At 41.8% G+C, this 21637-nt stretch overlaps 1 protein-coding gene across 1 annotated transcript in view; it reads left to right on the forward strand.

The window, feature by feature from the left end:
* ITPR1 (inositol 1,4,5-trisphosphate receptor type 1) overlaps positions 1-21637 on the forward strand; it is a 1533308-nt gene that overhangs the window by 559787 nt on the left and 951884 nt on the right. The window contains exons 11-13 of the mRNA XM_078661662.1: positions 5241-5395; positions 5966-6065; positions 7022-7182. Of these exons, the coding sequence (XP_078517788.1) occupies positions 5241-5395; positions 5966-6065; positions 7022-7182 (416 nt within the window). The remainder of the gene's footprint in view (positions 1-5240; positions 5396-5965; positions 6066-7021; positions 7183-21637) is intronic.

The following is a 21637-nucleotide window of genomic DNA, read 5'->3' on the forward strand; positions in this document are numbered from 1 at the left end:
AGCAAAGGCAAGGACTCTATTATAGATGAGACCTATTTGCTTTTTCAATGCTTGCTCGTTCACTCATATACTATATCAAGGTACACAATAGGCTAACAATTCTGTTCCAGGACAAGCTCTGGAGATCAGCATCGCTCCTTCCTATGCAAAGAATAAATCTATCCATGCCACTCCTCTCTAAATGGCAACATATAAAGTACCAAGCAAAACCCAAAAGACAAAACTATAGGAGTTGAAAGCAGATCTTGTATTTTAGATGTTGTGCTTAGTCGTCCTTTCAGAGTTTTTTCCATTCTCTCTAGTGCTGATGACTTAACATAGCTGTATACATTTTTTTAGTAGTAAAGGATTCATTCTTTCACAAATTTTTAGCCCAGATTAACCATTCAATCGACCAAAATAGTTATAGCCATAATACACTTAGCTAGCGACTCCTAGCTATTTCCTTTGTCCTTACAAATAGTTGCGTTTTCATTCTTCTCACAGTTTGCATCATATCTATTAAACTTTGCTTGCTAATGATAGGGTAAATGCCTTTAAATACTCCTCTTGCATCTATTGGTTGTATAAATCCGTTTTGTTTCTATTTAAGTTCAATTATATCAGAGAAAAGACCCTGTTGGCCAATAGAAAGCTCGTGGACAGATCCTTAACATGGATGTATTACTTCCAGTTGCACATAAGAACCTTTAAAAAAAAAATTGTACTTTGAGGAATATTTGGTACTTTATCACTTTCCAGAAAACAAGTGCACCCAGACACATGGGTCTCAGTTCAGGTACCAGTTAGTGAGGGCCTTAACAAAAGTACTAACTTTGGTTTTACAACTGATCTTGTTTTGCTTTTAGTTTGCACATTACAGTGGTGCTCTATACCATTTTACTTTACAAACAGGGGCGTAACACAGGCCCCCGCAGCCCACGCGGTGCGGGGGGGCCCTAGCTCCAAGGGACCCCCTCGGCACTTAACTCTGGCCGGGAGAGCTCCTGATTGAGCCCGTAGGGGGCCCCCCTAAGTATCGTGCAGGGAGGCCCCCTCACTTTTCGTTACGCCAGTCTTTACAGATACCTATAGACACATTCTATCTGTGTGTCTTAAATATCAAAGACCTTGACCTAAATTAAAGAGCAGAACAGGAGGGCAGTGTGGACATGAAAGATTTGTGGAGCGATCCTCAAGCAGGGATCCACTAGGGAAGGGTGCCATTGGAAAGGGGAGATTCTCCGCTTTCCAACAATACCTCTCCCATCTGTGTCGGTGCTTGGGGGGCTGAGAGCCCCACAAGCACCGAAACGGAGAAACAAACAGTTTGTTTCGTTGCAATGACGATTGCATGCCATGTGAGCGATCGTCATTGCAAGGAAAGTACTAAACAGGCCTGGGGAGGTTTGGGAAGCTCTTCCCACACCTACCCAGGCAAAAAAAGGAAATCCCTCTGCTGTCTGCAGCAGAGAGTTTCGGAGCATGTACTCATGACTGAATGGTTCGGTCATGAGCACAGGAGCGCACTGGTGCTCATGACTGAACCATTCAGTCATAAGCACCCAAAGAGTTAAGATGTTTCCACCACACTTCGGAATCGCAAAAACAAGTGATTCATATGTACTTTTTCAAATCGGATATATTCTGAAATATTTGCACAATTTATTTACTAGAATTTTAATTTTGTTGAGTTGTAGGAAAAAAAATCCTACAGCTTTTCCTTTCACAAACCCAGTAAGATAGTCTTATAAAGCTTCTCACTTTGCTTTCAGGGAAAAAAGTTAATACCAACCTCCCCTGGAAGTTAGAGCCTGAAATGTGATCTCTTTTAATGCACGGAGAATGTGACAAGATAAAAAGAAACTATAAAGGCCTGTTAATTACTTATTCACTCCTTAACTCCAGCATGGTTATTTTGGGGGTTCTTGTGCACCTCTACTCCGCTACTTCCAGCGCCTATGGTATGGGCGTGAAATTGAGGAAAAGGATTGTTTGTTATACTATTAGTAAGGAGCATTGACCAAAATAAAGCATCTTGTTGACCAAACATTGTTCCTCACAGGCATGCGAGATTGATACAGGTAGTAGCAGAGATAGGTAGAATCAGTCAAGCAGAAAGACAGGGAAGAAGAAATGAGAAAAACAGCATATTTACTGCTTTCTGAACTAGCATGCAAGAGACAACTGAAAACACGTACTCTTGTGGAGTGCCTCACGAAAAAAAGTTCTCATAGCGGGCATTTGTGGAAAAATACAAGGAGCCAGCCAGAGAGGCGGAAAACAGTCTAAGCTCCATGTGCGGGGCAAATGCATGTGGAACAGCCTAAAACAAATAAAGCAAGCAAATAGAAAGCAAGCAAATGGGAATTAAAAAACTGATAATTGTGCAATGGGCGGAATGCATTCCTAGGGAAGCTTGCAGCATGTCACCAATATGTCTTTTCAACCAGGCAGCTGCACAGTCTGTTAGACTTCTACCTAATGATTGTTGTTCCTACTCATTAAGTGAGGAGGGTAACATGTTATCCTTTTATTTTACCTGATGAATATTTTAAGAATTATTTTGCTCTTGGCCTTTTTCATTACTTCCCCCTTTATTTTTATTTTTTCCTTTTTTCAGTACCTGTCCCTTTTTCGTAGTTTAACAAAGCTCCCTCTTTAAAGTAATTGTGGCCAGAATGTCAGCTTCAATATTACGTTTTTTCAACAGTTTTTATAGATTTTAAATCCATTTCCATGAGCCCCTTTCTTTTGCAATTCTTACATTTAAAAGGACTGTTGCGCATTCCTGGCGCAAACAAATTATTTTTGTTTAACTTTAGGTATGCTGCGGTCCCACATGTCAATATACCTTAGTGTGCCAACAAACACCTTGTTTTCTGTGTTTCATGTGGAGTGTCGGTCATCAGCTCTTTGACATTTTAAAGCATGCTAACATGGCTGTATTCTTGTATCTTCTACTTAAGTAAATGTTATATATGAGTGGTATAGGACCACACAATCTTCAAAAGACTACACCACCTCTGCAGAAATCACAAATGGAAAGGGGCCTACAGGTGCTGCAAAGTCTTGTAGGTTACATTGGGCATACGTTGTTGCATGAAGGACCCAGACAGGTTACAGACTTTCACTTACCCATGATTCTCTTCTATCAGGTAAATCCTGACTATGAGGAGGAGGGCCTGCAGCCTTGCCCATTTGTAAGTACAGTGTGAAAAAAGTCCTTCTGGCCATACCCAGAGATCTCTCACCTTAGTTGTGTGAACCGTAGACTCCCCTAGTTTTGAACTAATCCTCCCATTCCATGCCATCAATTGTCTTGTTCCCTACTCGTTTGTTTGGCTTAAGTTAAGCACAAACCATAAATCCCTTTTCGACATCTGGTTGTCCACACATTCTCACTTATATTTATGTCCGAGAATACATTGGTGGGTTAAGCTTGTGAGTAGAATGTGAACCACAACCCTTATGTGCTGTTACCTTGATTTGTCAGTGATGGTGCACTGAATGTTGGTCCCATCTACTTTGTCATTGTGTCCATTTCGTGACTCCCTGTACATGTGCACTTGTCCTATTCAATTCTCTCTATTTTCCATCTTAAAAATACATCCCCTGGGAACGGTCAGTGCTTGTTCCTGTGTAACTCACCATTAAGTGTTTGCGAACATGGAAAATTAGTACCAGAGTTTTTCATTAAAATGAATCTTTTCAGAACCCACAGAGTATAAGATGGGTTCTGACATTTTAGGATTGTGTGCTTAAAAGCTGCTGTAAGTGTTCACCTCGCATCTGACAAACTAATGAAGTGTTTAGTCCTTGCTCACTTGGCTTTCGGTTGCATGGTGTAGCTTCACGGTGTTCCTTTTACTGAAGGATTTTTCGGTCTAGTAAATGTGACTTTTGTGCTCAGTTTGCTGTGCTAGTTATAGAATGGCTAAAACGTGCTCATGTGTCAGATCTGTGTTGTCTGTGAATTTGCTGTGTAGTACACCTCAATGTTTTGATTTCGGGCGAATGATTGATGCATGTGCGGTTCTGGTTATTTGTCCATAAGATCGATGTCTTCTTGTGGTTTCACTCAGTCTTCAATGATTGCTTTCCTAAGGTATTATCCATTTTAGCTCTTACCAAAGGGTATTTTTCCTGGAATTCCTTCTATATCTGTAGAGCCAGGGTGGTGTTAGAGGTGCACCTAATTGCTCAGGAGATACTACTGTTTTTCTTTTCCTCTAGTTGCCCCTTAGCTCAGTCAAGATAAGCAGTGTCCTTGGGGCAATCATTTTGTTATGCTGTGTTTTGGACTACAGACGATTGTGTTTGGCTGGTTTCCATTGTCTATAGGGCTTCTTGACACTACTCTGAGGCCTAGGATGCAGGGCCGGAAGTTGCATAATTTTGTGTTTTGTGGCAGGCCTTTTTGAAGTTTAATTATTCCTGTTGACAAGAAAAATCTAAAGTCTTGTCATTGTCAACCAGCTGTAATAAGTTGTTGCCTACGTATCCTTTCTTTAAACATTCCCCCATTTAAAGCTCTATTGGTAGTAAAGACACAATCAACTTACTGTTGTGTTAATACAATTTCAAGCACCAAATATGTTCTGCACACTACTAGAGTTGAGAATAGAGATTGCTTTGGTAATTTCCAATTGTAGTTGTTCTTTTCTGCTCCTGTGGTTGCCATTCAACTGCAAAAACTGTGCACACCTAGTTACAAAGTGTATGAAGATTTGGTCTAGTGCCCTTGTTGCTGACCTTGTAACTGAAGCCCTGGATTCTAATCCTTTGCCAGTTGATCAAAGTGGTTCGTGGCTTATCAGTATCTCTGCACCTACGTTATGAATATCTGTAATGTAAATAAGTAAAAAGAAAAGTTAGTGTGAGTAGTGTTTCAATTGTAATTTCCTCAGAACCGCATTGTTACAGTAGTTACAAGATCCAGTGGCAATCGGACTATCGCTGTGCTCGTAGTACAGAACCTCATTATGCACCCTGTCACTTTTATTTGCCTCTGTTTGACAGTCGTGCAGCGCTATTAAATGGATTTGCTGAGATGTATGCTTACTGGGGCCATATGGTTGCCATTCTACTGCTGTTTGGGAGTCTTTGGGCCTACTGGCAGCCTTGAGTAGCAGTAGCTTTGAAAGTTATTTAGAGATTATAAAAAACTCCTGGTATTGCATTTTTCTGTTTACAGGAACTGTGATTATACTCTGGTAAAATCTTTGGGCCATTGGTTTGTTTTTTTCAATTCTCCACAGATGGATCCAGAGCAGGAAGCTGCTCGAGCCAGACTCCGAAATGTCCAAGAAAAAATGATGTATACACTGGTGTCCGTTCCCGAAGGGAGTGACATTTCTTCCATCTTTGAGCTGGATCCAACCACTCTCCGAGGAGGAGACAGCCTTGTCCCACGGTAGTATTTAGCAACAAAAAAATACATTTGGGAAAAAACATCTTGTGAAACTTTGATTCTTTGTCATCCGTATGAGTGATAAGTTTTGTGGGCTGTAATTGTAAAATGGCACCAGATTGGAGGGATAATGAAAATCGGGAATGTAGGTCTTGGCTGGCTTGTGTTGTGTGAGCTGCGGTGGAGTGGTTTCAAAGGTCTACAGTAAAAACTGGAAGACTGGAAACTGCCTGGGATGCAGAGTCTCATCCTCAGAAGTCACAAAAATAGTTTATAGTTCAGACCTTTTCATTTTGAAGTTTTCAGATGGCATGAGTTGTGGCTGCACCAAGGAATCTTAGTGGTGGATGCTGAATTGATGCAGTTATAACATGGCTAGTGCTTTCTTGCTGAGGCGTCTGGTTCTTCTGAATGTTTCTCAAGGTTAATATTGTGCTGGAAAGGAAACCATCTCATTTGAGGGATGGGGTTGAATCAGATTGTGAAGAAATGCATCTGAATGACGAAATGGCAATAGCATGTGATGCCTTTATTGAGTTTATCTTAGTCATTGTTTCTGCCCATTTCCTTTAGGAACTCTTATGTAAGGCTTAGACATCTCTGTACGAACACCTGGGTCCACAGTACCAACACACCCATTGACAAGGATGAGGAGAAGCCAGTAATGCTCAGAGTAAGTATCTACCTTTTCTTTTGGACTGTTTGGCTTCAAAGGCCAGTACTTAATTCTTGTTGGTGAGGAAGAAGTGGGAATAGGTTTCCAGCACACCCAGTATTGTCAGGACGAGTAACTGGTATGCACCTGTTAAGAGTCTCGAATATGGAGTCAGCACCGCATTGGGATAGGATCGTAGTCTCACTGCCATATAAGATATGCCAGTTTAGTGTTCCGCTAAACAAAGGTGCAACACTAATATCAAAAAAGCAGTTGCTACGAAATCTATACAAAATGGTAATCTAGAAGAAATTAAAAGTGTAGATTTTAATTTCGACAGGGTTGTGAATAGTAGAAAGGAATAAAATGTGTTAATTTAATACACTTGTATTTTGGGTAAGGTTTATGGTTTGGTAGGTGATGGGTTCATGTAAACGTTGGAGTAAATTGGGTTATGGTTTCTGTGTCCAACTGAGGGTTATATGATTGGGAGTGTAATAGTGTACAGTAGAGTATTTAGAGTACCGGTTTGGAACTATGAAAGGGTATAGCATTGAGGTTGGGATTGATTGTAAGATACTTATAGTAATAGCATTGAGAATGTGAGAAATTCTCATGTAAAGGATGCATCTAACAAACATTAGGTACTAAATGTATCTGCCTATATGCACACTCTGGAAAGTCTGTTGCTCCAGTCTGAACTTTGCACTCCCAGACAATAACTGTAAAAAAGTTGAAACTGCATGATATTCAGCAACTGTGACATCTGCCATACTACATTGCTCTCTTCTGAATCCTTTCTGGGGTTCCAATAGAATCAGACTTGCCCTACCTTCCCTACAACCAACATATCTCTAAGATGTGGCTCCAGCGCCCCAGGTTCAAATGGTAGTGTGCACTTTGATTCTGTAACCTTAGTCCTCTAGGAAGGACTAGTAGTAAGGCTAATAATCGTTATGCTCTTTTGATATTAGATCGGAACATCCCCAGTAAAGGAAGACAAGGAGGCATTTGCCATTGTACCAGTTTCTCCAGCAGAGGTGCGTGACTTGGACTTTGCAAATGATGCCAGCAAGGTGTTGTCTTCAATTGCCGCAAAATTAGAGAAGGGAACAATCACACAGAATGAGAGAAGGTGAGTTTTGCCCCCCCCTGGATAATCAATATGCAGAGCCGTACATAAGGTCATTGTACTGGTCAGCTGTTTTCAGTACACTGTATAAAGGTACATGTAAGGCTTGGGAGGCATTGCAGAAACTGAAGGGCAGAGCTTGCATAGTGTAGTGAATATGTGCGAAGTAGCTCATCTGACTGGAGCATTACGCCAAATTTCGACTGAGCTTTGCACCTTTTATGGGGATACGACTTGGTGCCGTTTTGACATTTAGATGTGCAATCAGTCAACCTTTTGAAGTTCCATTAGACTAGCTGTGTGGTCCATTTGTATGATGTGCACCTATTGGAGTGAATTTGAATAGAATTTGCAAATTGACGTTTCTATTTCTTCTTTTTGGGGGGGTTTGTGTGTATACACTTGTAATGATTTATATATAAATTAGCATTTACTTTCTGTACTACAGAGAATGTAAACCATGCTGGTGATAAAATCTGTTTTTGTGGATGTCGATTGTGTGGATAGAGGACACAACAAAGTGTGAATGGCTGTGTAAGCTTTATTATTTTCTAGGCCAGCGAGCTGATCAAACGCTTGCCACTTTCCACCTGATTACCTCATCTGCCCCCCCCCCCCAGCTTCTGCCGGCCGTGATGTTCCTTTAGCTGCTTCGCTGCCTCAGTCCTAAGCCAGACTCTACACCTTCCCCCGTTTAAACATTGACCCCGGTTCTTCATGAGTCTGAATGTCTTCAATAAGCTGTCAAGGTCTAGTTATCAGGTGACCTGAACGTCTGGTAAACCCTAACAGTTTGTTCTTTGGCAGCCAGGTCAAGAGGGGCGTTTACTGGTATCTCAGGGTTCATAGTCTTTCCATGGAAGATTTGATTGTTTGCATGGAGGCTGTGGTCTTTAAGTGCGACGTGTTCAGAGTAATGGACTTGCTGGGGCGAGGCGCCTTGACCATGCTCCCTTTTCTTGCGGTCACTTGGAGTGGTTTGGATTCAAAGGGGGGTGTCCGTTTTCTTCTATCTCTGCTTGACCACTACCTATTCAGGGAGTATTTCCTGTACTCGCCGCTTGGTTTCGGCATATGCTTTAATCTTCTTATCCCGGTGAGTGGCCTTAACCTTGTCCTGGTTTCACCTGGCGCTCTTGCAACCATTGGGGCAATTTGGTGCCGACAGATTGGCCAAACATGAGCGTGGCTGTCCTATTTGGTTGAGTGAGGCTTAGTCGATAGACCCCAGAACTTGACAGAGGGCCTCTTCAAGCGCAACACCTTAGGTGGATCTCTGTACGGCTTGCTTGGGCGTGCCCATGAACTGTTCTACTACTATGTTGGCTTGGGGCCAAAGCGAGGTTATCCAATGAGGTGCAATGCCTAAGAGGTTTGGGAACTCTCTGAAGCCCCTGATAGTAAATGGGTGCCCGCTGTCAGACTTCAGGACTTTGTAAAATCCACACGTTGCAAAGATGTCATCCAGGGTCCGGATTACCATGGCAGCTGTGGACCATTTTGACTAGCGGAAATCGTGACTATTCGTCCACTACCACCAGAAGATGCTGGCCGGATTCAAGTGGACTGAATAAGTCTACTGCTATCCACTCCCACACACACTCTGGTATTTCTGACCTCTCCATGGGTAGTTGTCTTGTGGCTGATGATAAACCGGTGCATAGGAGGCATTTTCGCAGTTCCATCTCTACTATGGCATCTAACCTTTGGAACCATAGTTTGACTTAGAGGGCCCATTTGGTGGCGACTATCCCGCAGTGCCCTTCATGCGCCAGGTCGGCTTGTTTTCGGAGGCTATTGGTAATCATGATGCGTGATCCCCTTAGAATATAACAAACTGTTTTTCTAACAAATAGTTATGGGTACCTTTTCATTTTTGATTTCCTACTTGTTTTCCTATGTTCAAATCCAAATGTTTTATTTATCTGACGTGATAGTATGCTTTAAATACATTTCTTGAACGTCTGTAGCTGGTACAATGACTATGAATTAAAGACATTCCTCGGCAACGCATGAGTGCTGCTTCGATTGGTGTAATGCCTGTCTAGAGAAGTCAGCTGGGTTGTATTCCTTTCTTGGTATGTGAACGCTAGCATAGTCCTAGTCCTGTAGGCGTATGCCTGCCATTCAATTCTGGGGGCAATTTAGCTTTGGGATTTCCAACAATGAGAGCCTGGTGATCATGAAGATGAACACTTTGCCATAAAGGAAGAACTGGAAATGTTACCTACACCAATACAAGACTCTCCTCAAGTTGAGAATAGGATTTCTCTGGATCGGAGAGGCTTCTGCTGCTACAGGAGACGACATGGCGCTTGGCCTCCGGGGTTCCAGAGTGTTGTGCCAGGATGGCTCCAAGTTCCACTGGGCTAGCGTAAACAGTCACCTCTGTGGACAGTTTAGGGTCAAAGTAGGACATGACAGTGGCCTTTGCTCCTTTTATTTGCTGCAACCCGTCTGCATTCCGGGTTCCACTGGAAAGCCACCTTCTGTCCTGTGAGGTGTCAAAGTGGAGCTCTTCTGGTGGCATAATCTTGAATGTATCTGACACCACTTGCAACACCCAAAAAGGAATTGAGCATGATTTCTCTTGATGGACTTGTAGCTTTGAGGGCAGCTACTTTGTCTGGATTGGGCATCATCCCTTCTTCCGTAAACAGCTGCACAAAGAATTTCAGTCTGCTTTAATGGAACTCATTTATCGGTGGTGAGACCAGCCCCACACTGTAGGTGGCAAGTCTTGTTCAGTGCTACATCATGTGCCTTGCGTGTAGCACCAAAGAATAAAATGCTGTCACTGTAGTTAAATGTGTTGGATACTGGTTGAAGAACCCAGCAAATGACCACCTGGAAGATTTCAGCAGCTGAAAGCTGGGCAAGATCAGTCTCTTGTAACCAAAGAGTCCTATGTGTGTGGCGAAGGTTGTGTTGTAGCAGCGTTGTTCCAGTTTGATTTGATAATGGCCCTTATTCAGGTTGAGCAGGAAGAGCTGTTTTGCTCCATTGAGCTGGGTGATCATGTCTGCGATAAGCAAACCTGGGTGACTTTCATGTTTAGTTGCCTTGTTAGGCTGGAGCATATAAATGGAAATTCGGACATCTCACTTTCTGGTCTTGTGGAAGACAACGTTTGGGGACACCCAGGGAGTGAGGCCTTTGGACGGTTCAATAATGTCGAGGCTAAGGAGGTTTTTGATCTTTTTCTACTGCTTCTTGTAAGTGGAATGCAACTCTGTGCCAGGTGAGCATTCATCAATGTGGAGGTGAACACAAACATCTTTCAGTTTGCCTAGGCCACTGAAGGGAGCGGGGAATTAAAGTGATGCCCTGGTCTGTCTAAGGGTGGTAGTTGATGGAGATGACTCATGTTAGCTGCTGTGGAGAATCTGAGGAGGCAAGCCTCCAACACTTTGCCTTGTAGCACATTTATCTGTGTCATAATGGTGTTTTGCCATGTGTTCTTTCGGAGTTTTATGTAACGCAAACTTGACCCAAAGGTATCCGGTATCAGAGCGCTTTACATAAGCACCAGTTGATTACACAAGGACACATTCATTTTTTATAAGGACGGGGAGATTAAGTGATATGTCCAGAATCACAGGATTTTGAGCGTCCTTGCTGAGGCTTGAACCCAGTTCCCCAGATTATAATCAGCCACCCTAACTGAGTCTACATCCTCTCCCCTAATGTTCATGTTACATTGAATGAGGTTACATTGAATGAGCTGTACCTGGGTAACGGTTTGGATGCAGCCCATGTATAGACCTTGATCGGTGACTTTGTGATCTTCGGGACTGGGTTAGTTAAGAGAAACGGTCAAATGGCATCACATTGACCTCCCTCTGTCAATCCATGGAATAGAGTAACCATTCAATTTCAGGTAAACAACTGGACAGTTGTGGGTGGTTGTCTGCAGTTGCACCTGGTGGATAGTTCTTTCTCAGGGTGTAAATGCATGAGTCCCAGACTGTTGGCAGTGGGCAAACTGAGGACTCTGGGCACTGGTGGTCAGCCATCCGGGATGTATAACGTGGCGAGGGCACTTTGCCCCTTGTAGTTTAGTGGTGCTGTGTATTTTCCTATTCAATGTATTGGTTTGTCCTCTGCTCACACATAGATTTTCCATCAAATATCAGCCAGCTGCACATGATCATAGAGGCCTGCTAGGTCTCGCCCACTGATTACATTGACCAAAGCACCTCTGTCAATACTAAAGTTCCTCGCACGACCATCCACATGTCTGTGTAAACATCACTGGCTGGTGACATAGTGGACTGTTAGGAAAGCGTGGTGGGCAGTTGACATCTGCATGCTGTATAAATGGTCTGCATGTGATGTGTGGTTCTTTCACCAGACTTGCCTTGTGGTGGCATCAGTTCTTATCGCCTGTCTTAGTCTACTGCATTTGGGAGGTGGGTGCTTTGCCTGGACATGACCTATTTGAAATGATTTGAAATGATTTTCCTTTCCATAGCCCTTGCAAACTTGTCCAATGGCTGGACCCTTCTCGTCATGAAGGTATGCCAGACCGCACCTTTAGCACTTTTTTGCAGCTTCCAGGGCATGCGGTTTGTACTGGTCTTTGCGTACCCGGTGATGGCTCCTCATAGCCAGCACGGTCTTTGATGGTCACGCCCACTTCCATAGCAGCCACTTTTTACTTTCAGTACTCTCTTCTACCAGTCTGCAGCCAGCTTCTTGCCAGTTTCACTGAGCATGCGTCTTCTGAAGGCTTTAGATTGACCGCCATAGATAATACTGTGGCGCATGGATTCTTAATTGGTAAATTCGTTAAAACTGCAGTGTTTGAGGAGGCCTTCCAGGCATTCTATGAAGTCCTCCATTGATTCTCCTGGTTGTTGGTAGGCTTTGTTAACTCTGTATCGTTCATAGTCTACGTTAGTGGCTGTGGGGAACTTCTTGACAAGCTAGTCTTTCAACGTTTGGTACATGTTGGCATCCACTTTTTGAATCTTCTTGAAGGCTTCTTAGATATTCTATGAACGTTCTTGAGGTATCTAATCACTGGTCTCATCCGGTTCTTCCAGTGCCTCAGTTAAGTTGTTAAATGTTTTAATCCATTCAGCCAATTGCGCACCAATGAAGTGTTTTTCTCGATGTGTCGAACTGGGGTGGGGGGGGGGGTGGCTCGTGGCAGCGTCATACTTGGATCGTCTGTCAGTAGACACAGTGGTTGGAGACTCGATGTGTGCCCTGCGTCTTCATTGTAGGTGAAGAGTACATGGACCATCACTGTCTGCCACTCAACTGAGAGGGCTGCCTCCACTGGGATGTTGGCTCAAGAGAGGAAAGCTGTTGGTAGGCTGTGCCAATCCAAGATGGCCACTGGCAGGGTGATCATTTGGGCACCTGCACCTGCTGGCAGAAACGTGGCCCTTACCTTGGAGGGCTTCTTGATGGGCAACAGGAGCATGGATGCACAGGGGGTGAAATGCCAATGGTGATTTTGAACTGGCAGCACAGGAGATTTGCAGGTGCTGTGAGCGCGATCTGCTGCTGGGTTGCCGGGAAGTAGGTCCCGGGTGCTATACACTTGCCCTAGTGTGGTCTGACGAGTGTGCTCAGCAGGCAGAGTAAGTTGCCTACGGAGGAGTGTGTACGGCAGCTACACAGTGCCATCCGTGCCGACGAATTGCTCTGCGGCGGGGCTCCTCTGCTCGCCGCCATCTGTCGTATCTAGCGAGTTAGAGGAACTAACACCGTATGGATCGCCATGTAAACTTGTATATTTTCCAGGCCGACGAGCTGATCACACACCTGCTACATTCCACCTGACCACCTCATCTGCCCCGCCTTCCCAACTTCTGCCTCTCGACGGCTGTGGCATCATTTCAGCTGCTTTGCGGCGTTATGGTCCTAAGCCCGACTTTATAGTGTACTCCCTGTATAGCGCAGCCTTTAGTAAAGCGTGGTGTTGTGAACTTTTTATGGCGTTTAGAGATGGTAGCTAGCATTAAGATGTCTTACTGAGATTTCCTGTTAAATGAACTTCTTGGCAAGGGTTGGAGACTTGGTACATTAAAAAGGTACATTTATAGAAAATGTGAAGTATTTATGCTTTCATAAAGCTTACACTTTGCACCATTCCAAGCACCACTTTTCACCGCAAAGATTTGTAAAATATAGTACTTAGTGGAAAACCTGAGGTAGAGATTTTCTTTGAACACGCACTCCTTTAAATACCTTCATTTTGGTGCCTGTTCCATTCTTGTATACATATTTAATTGCTCCAAAATGTTGTTTTTTTTTTAATGTAAGTGTTACGTTAATGATTTGGTTCATCTTTGTACCCGTGGTGAGCATGTCCTGACTACAAAAGAGAAGACTGCAACAAGGATGACCTTAATTTGCATGAAAAGAAAGTGCACTAAGGAGAAGCTATTGCTGACCTCTTAACTCAAGACACAAAGTATGATTTCTTAAACAGAACCTGGCCAGAGTGTGGTGAACATAGAAACAGTACAATGAAAATGAAGATAAAATGACTATGTAATGCAGCAATGCAAGGCAAAGCAAAATAGAACAGCTGAGAGCCAGTTTACAGAAACATTAGGAAAAAAACACAGGGAAGATTCAAGATTCTGGGTTTTGGTGGAAATTACCGAACATGTTTTTTAGATATCAAAATGCATATATAGAGTTAAAGACTTTTACTAGCAAAGAAATCACTTGACCAAAGGTGCATAAAGAGGGTGCCAATTGGATTTCTAGAATTGCCCTAATGGTTGTCTCCATCGCCTGGCAAACATTTAGAAACTAATTGATTACAAACTTAGTTCCAAAAGCCAAAGGCTGATCAAAATATTTCGTTTTCACGAAAACGAACTAATTTTCAAAAAGGGGATGCATTATTTTTAATGAAAATCAACTATAGTCATCAAGGACAAAAAGTTGTTGAAAAGAGTGAAGCAAAATTCACCCCGATTCCCCTATTTTACGTGGTTTGACCACCAATATTCATATTATCATTTTGGACTTCATAAGTGCTTTAATAATGCGAGACTTGTAATACTCCACTGAATAGTAACATACATGCTTTGGCATATAAAAAATAAAAATGTATGGTTTAATTAGGCAGTTTAGCAAATGTAACCTATTAATAGCTTTGAATTTAAAGTATAAAATGCACTTCTGCTGGCAGTCTGTGTTGATGAACGATGTTGTACCTCATATTGATTTTATGCATAATCCTTGTTTGCAGGTACTTGTATCAATGCATATTAGTTTATTTAGCAACGCGTTTATACCAGGAATGTTGTACTTCGCATATGTGATGGGGTATTTGCCAAGGAAGTTTGGATTGTGTATATGTATAGTGAATTTAAGATAGTAATATATTTAAACTATATAAGGATATGATTGATAAGGCCTAATTCTAGGTAGAACATTAAAAGCTGTCTAGCTAAGGCTGTACGAGTATAGCGATACAGTAAAGTGGATAGCTGCCATAATGTATGAGTTGTGACCTGTTCTTTTGGTGCGGCCTCCTAGAAAGAGTGATCCCTATATGGCAGATGGTAAGGCGTTCAATGAAGTGGGCTGTGAAAATCACAAATCAATCAGTGGGAGAGGGGTTCAAAGGGTGCTTTAGGTGTAATGAAAGTTATGATTAGCAAAGGAAAGATTGTGATTAGTGCGATAGGGCGTCGACTAGATATTTGAGGTCTGATTGATCTGTACACTAGTATACGTTTTTAAATAAAACTAGGTTTTAGGCATTTAGACATCCTTCGTGGGGGGTAAATAGTAGTGTTTGTGTCTATGGAGAATACATAGTTTGTGTTGCAATTTAAGAAAATTAACTAGGGGAGGCAAGGAGTTAACGTGGAGACTGAATTCAGCATCAACAGCGGTAGAACCTTCTAGTTATGTACGACTTTGAACTGTAGATCTTGGAGGACTTGTGTACAACTTGGAAAGAAGAAATCTAGATGGTATTAGCACAGAGGAAATCTGAGAAGCCAGGGGAGAGGTTACTGACATGCAGTTATAGACAGAAGTTGTTAAAGGACTGATCCTTTCGGGCGCCCATTAGGATAGGTGGGCAACTGTAAAACAGTGTTTGGCGAGTTAGTAGATAATCCAAATGTGTGCTAGTACATTGAGGCCAACTAAATGAGCTAGTGATCCACCTGATGAAGTAGCTTGTGATGATAGTTTATTTTATAAATGGCATTTCTCTTTTTTATGCACATGAACACTTTCACTCCTGTTTTGGATCTGGGCTTTTGGCGCAGTTTTTCAACGAAGACGGCATGTCCAGTGTTTAGGTATGCCCAAGAGTAATGTGTGAATCATAAACACACAGCAGCGTGGCACAAAAGCATGCACAGTTCTGATGTTCTTGCACATTGTGATATCACTGCACTGATGCATTTGAGCTTCTGTAGTCTTGCGAGCGCTGGGTGTTGCTGCATGGTCTGTCTCATCTTCATAGGAGCATGGGTTTGCCGCTTGGTACCAGCAGCTGTGTAGTTGTAGTGGTTGAGACTTGCATCCCTTCCAGTTCCAGCTGCATGGTGTTTCATTGGTGGTGGTTCTAGATGCTTGATTTCCCCAGAGAACTGACAGTGTTATGGAAAATCTGAATGTTTACTATGGCACATTGGCTTCATGTTAGTAATGATAAAGAATTTCTATGTTTTGCTAATCCGCTTTGATGGTCTTGGAAGACAAAAATCTAATTTTTGGTTACTGATAATCCTTATTAGAATATCGTTAAAGTGAGCTTGTAGAGGTCATGATAATGAAGTGATGCAGATGTCATTGGTGTACTTTATCATTTGATAATTGATTGAGTTTTCCCCATAAAGCTTTGCATTTAAGTTTTTGAGTGGGCACTGGGGAATTTTGTTCAGTGTTGGTTTGTTAGATGTGCAGATGTTGGGTGTTTTCGTTTATGCAAGCCTAAAATAAATCTATAATATTGGTTTCGTTTAGCACATGGCCCTGCCTTTATCACAGTGGCTGGCTGGTTAAAAAAACAAACCAAGATAATCTTCTCCCTCCCTTTGCCACTCCTATCCCAAGCCCACCTCTGAAAAGCTACCATCTGTATGGCTGTTAATTCACCTCTCCTGATGTATGGAGTTGACCGCCTGTCTTCTGTAATAGTCATTACATGCGTTGCTTAACTGCTTTTCGTTCCACGCTGTTAGATGTTGAACTTTAAGCTATCTGGGGCAAATCAATTATCTAAACTCCTTGGAGGGCAGTTTCAGGCATAGTTTCCAGCATTTTTCTGTCATACCCTTTTTGCTCGATAATCAAGGAGATTGATTCCAAGCTTAGGAGCTCCCAAGCTTTGTGTAGCCACAGAGTATCATCAGGTGTTCTATCAGTCCCCCAAGTCCCAATATCACTTGGCCGCACACAATGGCATAGTAATTTGCTTTCCCCTAGGAGGTCAGATGCTATGAAAGCCTGGCATCAAACCCCAAAATGATGGAGGGGATCAGTCTCAAGGTTGTGCAGTTAAACATTTCATCAAAGTCTGTGAAAAACATCTCCCAGTGCCTGGTGAGTTTAGGGCGGTTCGAGAACAGGTGCAGTAGTGATCCTGGATCCCACATCCCCACCAGCAGTTTGGGGATTTGGAGGGTTTCCATGTGTGCAGTGTTAGTGGTATAGTGCCAATAAGAAGGCACATATCAGTATTTCTTTGACTGTAGCGCTGGCTGGTGAAATCTTTTCCCTTTGAGAGACTATTACATTTCTTTGTATTTAATGTTTACCAAATTCTGGTTGTCTTCTGTCACACTGTTTTATCGTATGTCTCCCCGGAGTATGTTGCTTGTGTGTCTGAGAGAATCTTCTTGTCTCCTGACTTAGAATTCAGCCATTTTTCAAAGCTATGTAGTGGCTGGCTTGCTGTAGATGTAATTGTGGGGTGTCTAATCCAGTGTTACGACTGTTGGAAGTGAAGTTGTTTACCCTTCAATAGCCTGTCTGGGTGTTAGTGTTTTGGTTTGTAGTATGATGGATCTTATTGTTATCTTCTGTTTTCCCTTGTGACATGTTGAGCTGTATGCATGAAGACTGCGGCAATTTAATTTGAAATGTGTATCTAAAATCTACAAGCGTGTGATGCCAAATACTGCCTACATTTTCATGATTTCTGCATTTATATAGTACTATAAAACCATCTGTGAGGTCCAAGGTACTTCCTGGATTGTATCAATATAGGGCGTTGTCATGGTCCAGAAAAGGTCAACTAATGCTTTGATATAAATCTGCTTCCTGAATGCCCTTTCAGCGCCTGGTGGGAAATGCTTTAGACATAAATGGAAACAGTTTGGTGCTGTGCTTAGTATTGAATGTAGGCACAGGTTGTGTAATAAATAACTTGTTACACAATGGTTACGTTTAACAAGCACTCTTTCATATTGACATCTCTATTTGTGATTATCTGTTTAAATGTCATTTCTTGACCACAGGATGCTGCAACAGCCGATATAAGAGGAAAGTGCTCATTCCGCTTGCTAAAAACGTGTTTACAGGAGAAAGATCAGGAATGTATCTTAACAAAAATACAGTACACTGCTTTTAGATACTTTCTTAAAATCTGAAAGTGTGGTTCTATTCGTGAGAACCTGATGCATGGGAGTGAAATAAATCCCTCATTCGGAAGGGAGGGCGATCTAGCCAGCTGGTTCTGCTGGACCATAATTCCGAGGATAACTAGTTTTTCAGGATGCTCACAAACTTAATGAAGACCGAAAAATAGAATATCATTTTAATGTATTGAATCTGAAATTGGGGAATGAAATTCGCTTTATCAGTGTAGGGAGCTCTAGTTTTGTGGCAGTGATTAAAGTCGTTAAACATCATGACAGTCTGCACCCACTTGAGAAAAACGTCTCTGCTCACAAAAGTCTTTTAGGTAGTAACTTTTTTGTACTTTTAACTAACTTTGAAGAGGGTGCAGTTGACACTTCAATATTTGAAATGGTATTATCAGATAACCCCTTAGTTATACCGGGTATAGTGCTGGATGTATCCCACATAAAGCAATCGTACTGAAGAATGAGTGCTTGAGTTTTGTCACTTATCATTCAGTGGTGCAAACTAATCCGCAGAATCTTAGTTAGTTTGTACATGATTTTGTGGTGTGGGATTTCCAAAAAGCCACTTTGGAGACATGGTAGTGCTACTATATTGTACTCCTAGGAAATGCTGGAGAAGGTTCTGGAAGAGAAAACGTTGGTTTGCAGAAACATTTGTGCTATCTCTAAAATATACTAAATGCCTGAATTGAATCTAAATCCATCCCAAAAATCACAAGCAACATCTTTCCAAAGTGCATTGCTTTCTGGAAGCAGTCAAGCAAATTCTTTAGACACCGAATAAGTAGGTTCAACGTTTGGAAACATTTGTTATTTAGCTTTGTTTTAATCCCACAAACACATTAATGGGCACTATAAGTAGTCTTACTTAAAAGATGGTAATCAATTAACTGAGGCTTGGACAATGTTTTTAACATATTAATGGTCCAAGCAACGAAGGATAATCCTGCTTAGTTTCTTCCAGAATGGTAATGTAACCCTCTTCAATCTTTTCAAGATTCTGTGATGTATATAAGTTAACAATTAATATAATAGTACCAGTATAGCTGATGGCTTGAAAGATTATTTAGATAATGTTTACAGTGCTCAATGTGCACTGTATTGCTGTTTCTTTTGTGTCATTAAATTCTTAGCATAAATGAGAATTTCTAGGCTCGACAATTTTTTTAATTGTTTCATCTGTTGCACATATTGTTATATATTAACTATATAAAATGAAATGTAACAATGAGTGGCCATCACACAAACATTGTGTTCTGCAATGGACTCAAAAGACCTACTATAGTTGGAATAACCTTTCATTAAACCTTATGGCTTGCAGTTTGGAAACAACTTTATTTTTTTAAAAAATAGGTTTTGATGGTTTTGAAAGGACTGTGACCCATGCAGTTATTGGATTCAATTAAATGTGTCCTTATGTTCGACATTAATACCATATATGTGACACTTTGGCATTGGACAGCATTATTTTGAATAGAAGGAAACAATTGTTCTTGAAATGAAATAAAAAAATCAGAAAATACTCATTTTTTTCTACATAATGGTTTAGGAGGGGCAAAAAAGCCCAGGGCGCTAAGTGACCTTGGCTAAAAAGCAGGGATGGACTAAATGTCAGTCGCACAACATGTGGGGCCTCTTCCCAACTATAGCATTCATTTGCCATTTCCAATCACTACCACAACCAGAAACACATACAGGCAGACATGCATGCACAAAGACACAAAGAATTTCAAATTTTGCAGATTGTTTTTTTTTTGCATACTATATGACCTTTAAATATCAATTGTAAGCGAATCTACGATCATTGAAGAGAATGAAAAACGCAACTCCTAGAATCCACCATGTTGGTAAATGATCACTATTGACTGGGACAAGCGTTATACAACACTTTATGCGAACTTAATTATCAACAGCAATTATCTGTCCACTCAGAGGGTTTAAAGGCAGAGTAGGCTTTGCCAGATTTTCAACGTGCAACCAGATTATCAGCTCTTAGAAGCTAGACTTTAGGTGTTTTTTTTTCTGTGCCAGGTTCTTCCCGTGCTGCGAAGCAGCTCTACTTGCCTTGTGACTGTCACTCAGTGTGAGCTTTGGCAGCCTCGTGCTCAGTTACAAGGATAAGTGAGAGAATGTGGTGTTAACGAAAAAAACTGCCGAGTTTGGAACTAGGGAGCCAGGTTTGAGTCTTGGTGTCGGCTCAACATCTCCTGCCTGCTTGTACCTCCAGTCTACATGACGCCAGGTCACATGAAGGCGGCTGCAGTGAATTGAGCCAGCAAACGCAGCTGAGCCAGCCCCAGGACTGGCCGGCACGACCCAATGCACTTGGCAGAGATTATCACGATTCAAAACTTTTCTCAACAAATTTACAACAGGGGAGGCAGCAGACAATGCAACTCACTGCAGTGTGTGTGCATTAGTCAGTGTCGTCACTCACACACTATGGTTCTGTCATCAGCACACTGTCCACGCTGCTTTAGTCCGCGTTACTTATAGCGGAGCTCCAATTTGACAGCTTCAGGAGGCGCTATCATTGCGCGACTTTGCATTTTAGCGTGGTAATGTGTAGTGGTAAATGCCCAGTATAATCTCTCAGAGTGAACCAATTATAATAAGTGTGGTCTTAAATTATATCATCCTCTGTTATAAGCTTCCTTTAATAAATTTTAGCCAGCTCATTCCATAGGAGAATGAGAGCAATACCACTGCTCAAAGAGAAACGGTTCAACATATATATTAATCAGGAAGATTACACACATTTTACAGAAAGGGCTTGTTATAAAACATTTTGAGCCAGTAGACTGGGAGTAGTGTGTTGGGGACAGGTAATCTAGGAACAGATCAGTCTGATACGAAGGTAGGATCGGAAAATGCATCTTCACGGTCATCATTTATTGGAGCTTCACTGTGATATGGGGCCAGATGTGTAAAAATCTAGAATTGAGATCTTCAAATTCCGATTCTTAGGAAATTGCAATTCCTAATGTAAGACATCTTATCTCTTAAAAAGCGTTTCCTAGTGGGTCGCAAATAGACCTACATCATGAATATTAATGAGGTAGGCTGCAGATTGTGACCCATTAGGAATGAGCACCAGCACAGGGATAGTGGCCTGCTGGGTCAGCAGGCCACCGTGTGTGATTGCTTTTTATAAAGCAATCTTTTTTAAACAAATTAATAGAAAATGAAACTTCCATGGACCACTGCCTCCTCTAAAAATATATCTATATTTTTGTTTGTATTCTAAAATGGGAATGGATCCTTTGGGGACCCCTTCCCATTTGCAAATGGTTACCAGTACCTTTTTAGTAGTTTGGGGGAAAAAACAATATGCAACTGCAATTCGGTCTCAAAACAATATATACCACTGTAATTTGGTAGTTGGAAGGAGCTCCACTTCCAAATACTGAATTGGTATGTATTCACAATTCCAATTTACGATTCATTAAAGTGTTATTGAATCAAACTTTGGAATTCATACATACCAAAATGCCTTTTTGCTTTCGCGAACAGGCCGATTCTGTGAATCAGGCTGTTTGCAACTGCAAAAATTATGTTCATATGGCCCTGGCTCAGTTCTCTGTATTCTCCCTTGAAATAGATTGTGTTCTAGTTCTGCCCTTTCTGGGCCATCGCTTGTCCTCGCTAACCTGCACCATGCATTATCAGGAAAAGGTAAAGATCAAGATTAACCTTTTGAGAGAAACTGCAGTTTAAGGACAAACTTCAAAGTATTGAAGCTCTTTACTTTCTAGTTCTTCGTGGATTGTGTCAGAGGCTCTTCTTTTGTTGTCTAGTAGGTGAGCACCGTACCCTCTCCCCTTTTTGTGTGTGAATAATTTCAATTTTTGACAGTTCTTTAGAGAAGTTTT

This window comes from Lissotriton helveticus, chromosome 9, assembly GCF_964261635.1.
Source record: "Lissotriton helveticus chromosome 9, aLisHel1.1, whole genome shotgun sequence".
NCBI lineage: Eukaryota > Metazoa > Chordata > Amphibia > Caudata > Salamandridae > Lissotriton > Lissotriton helveticus.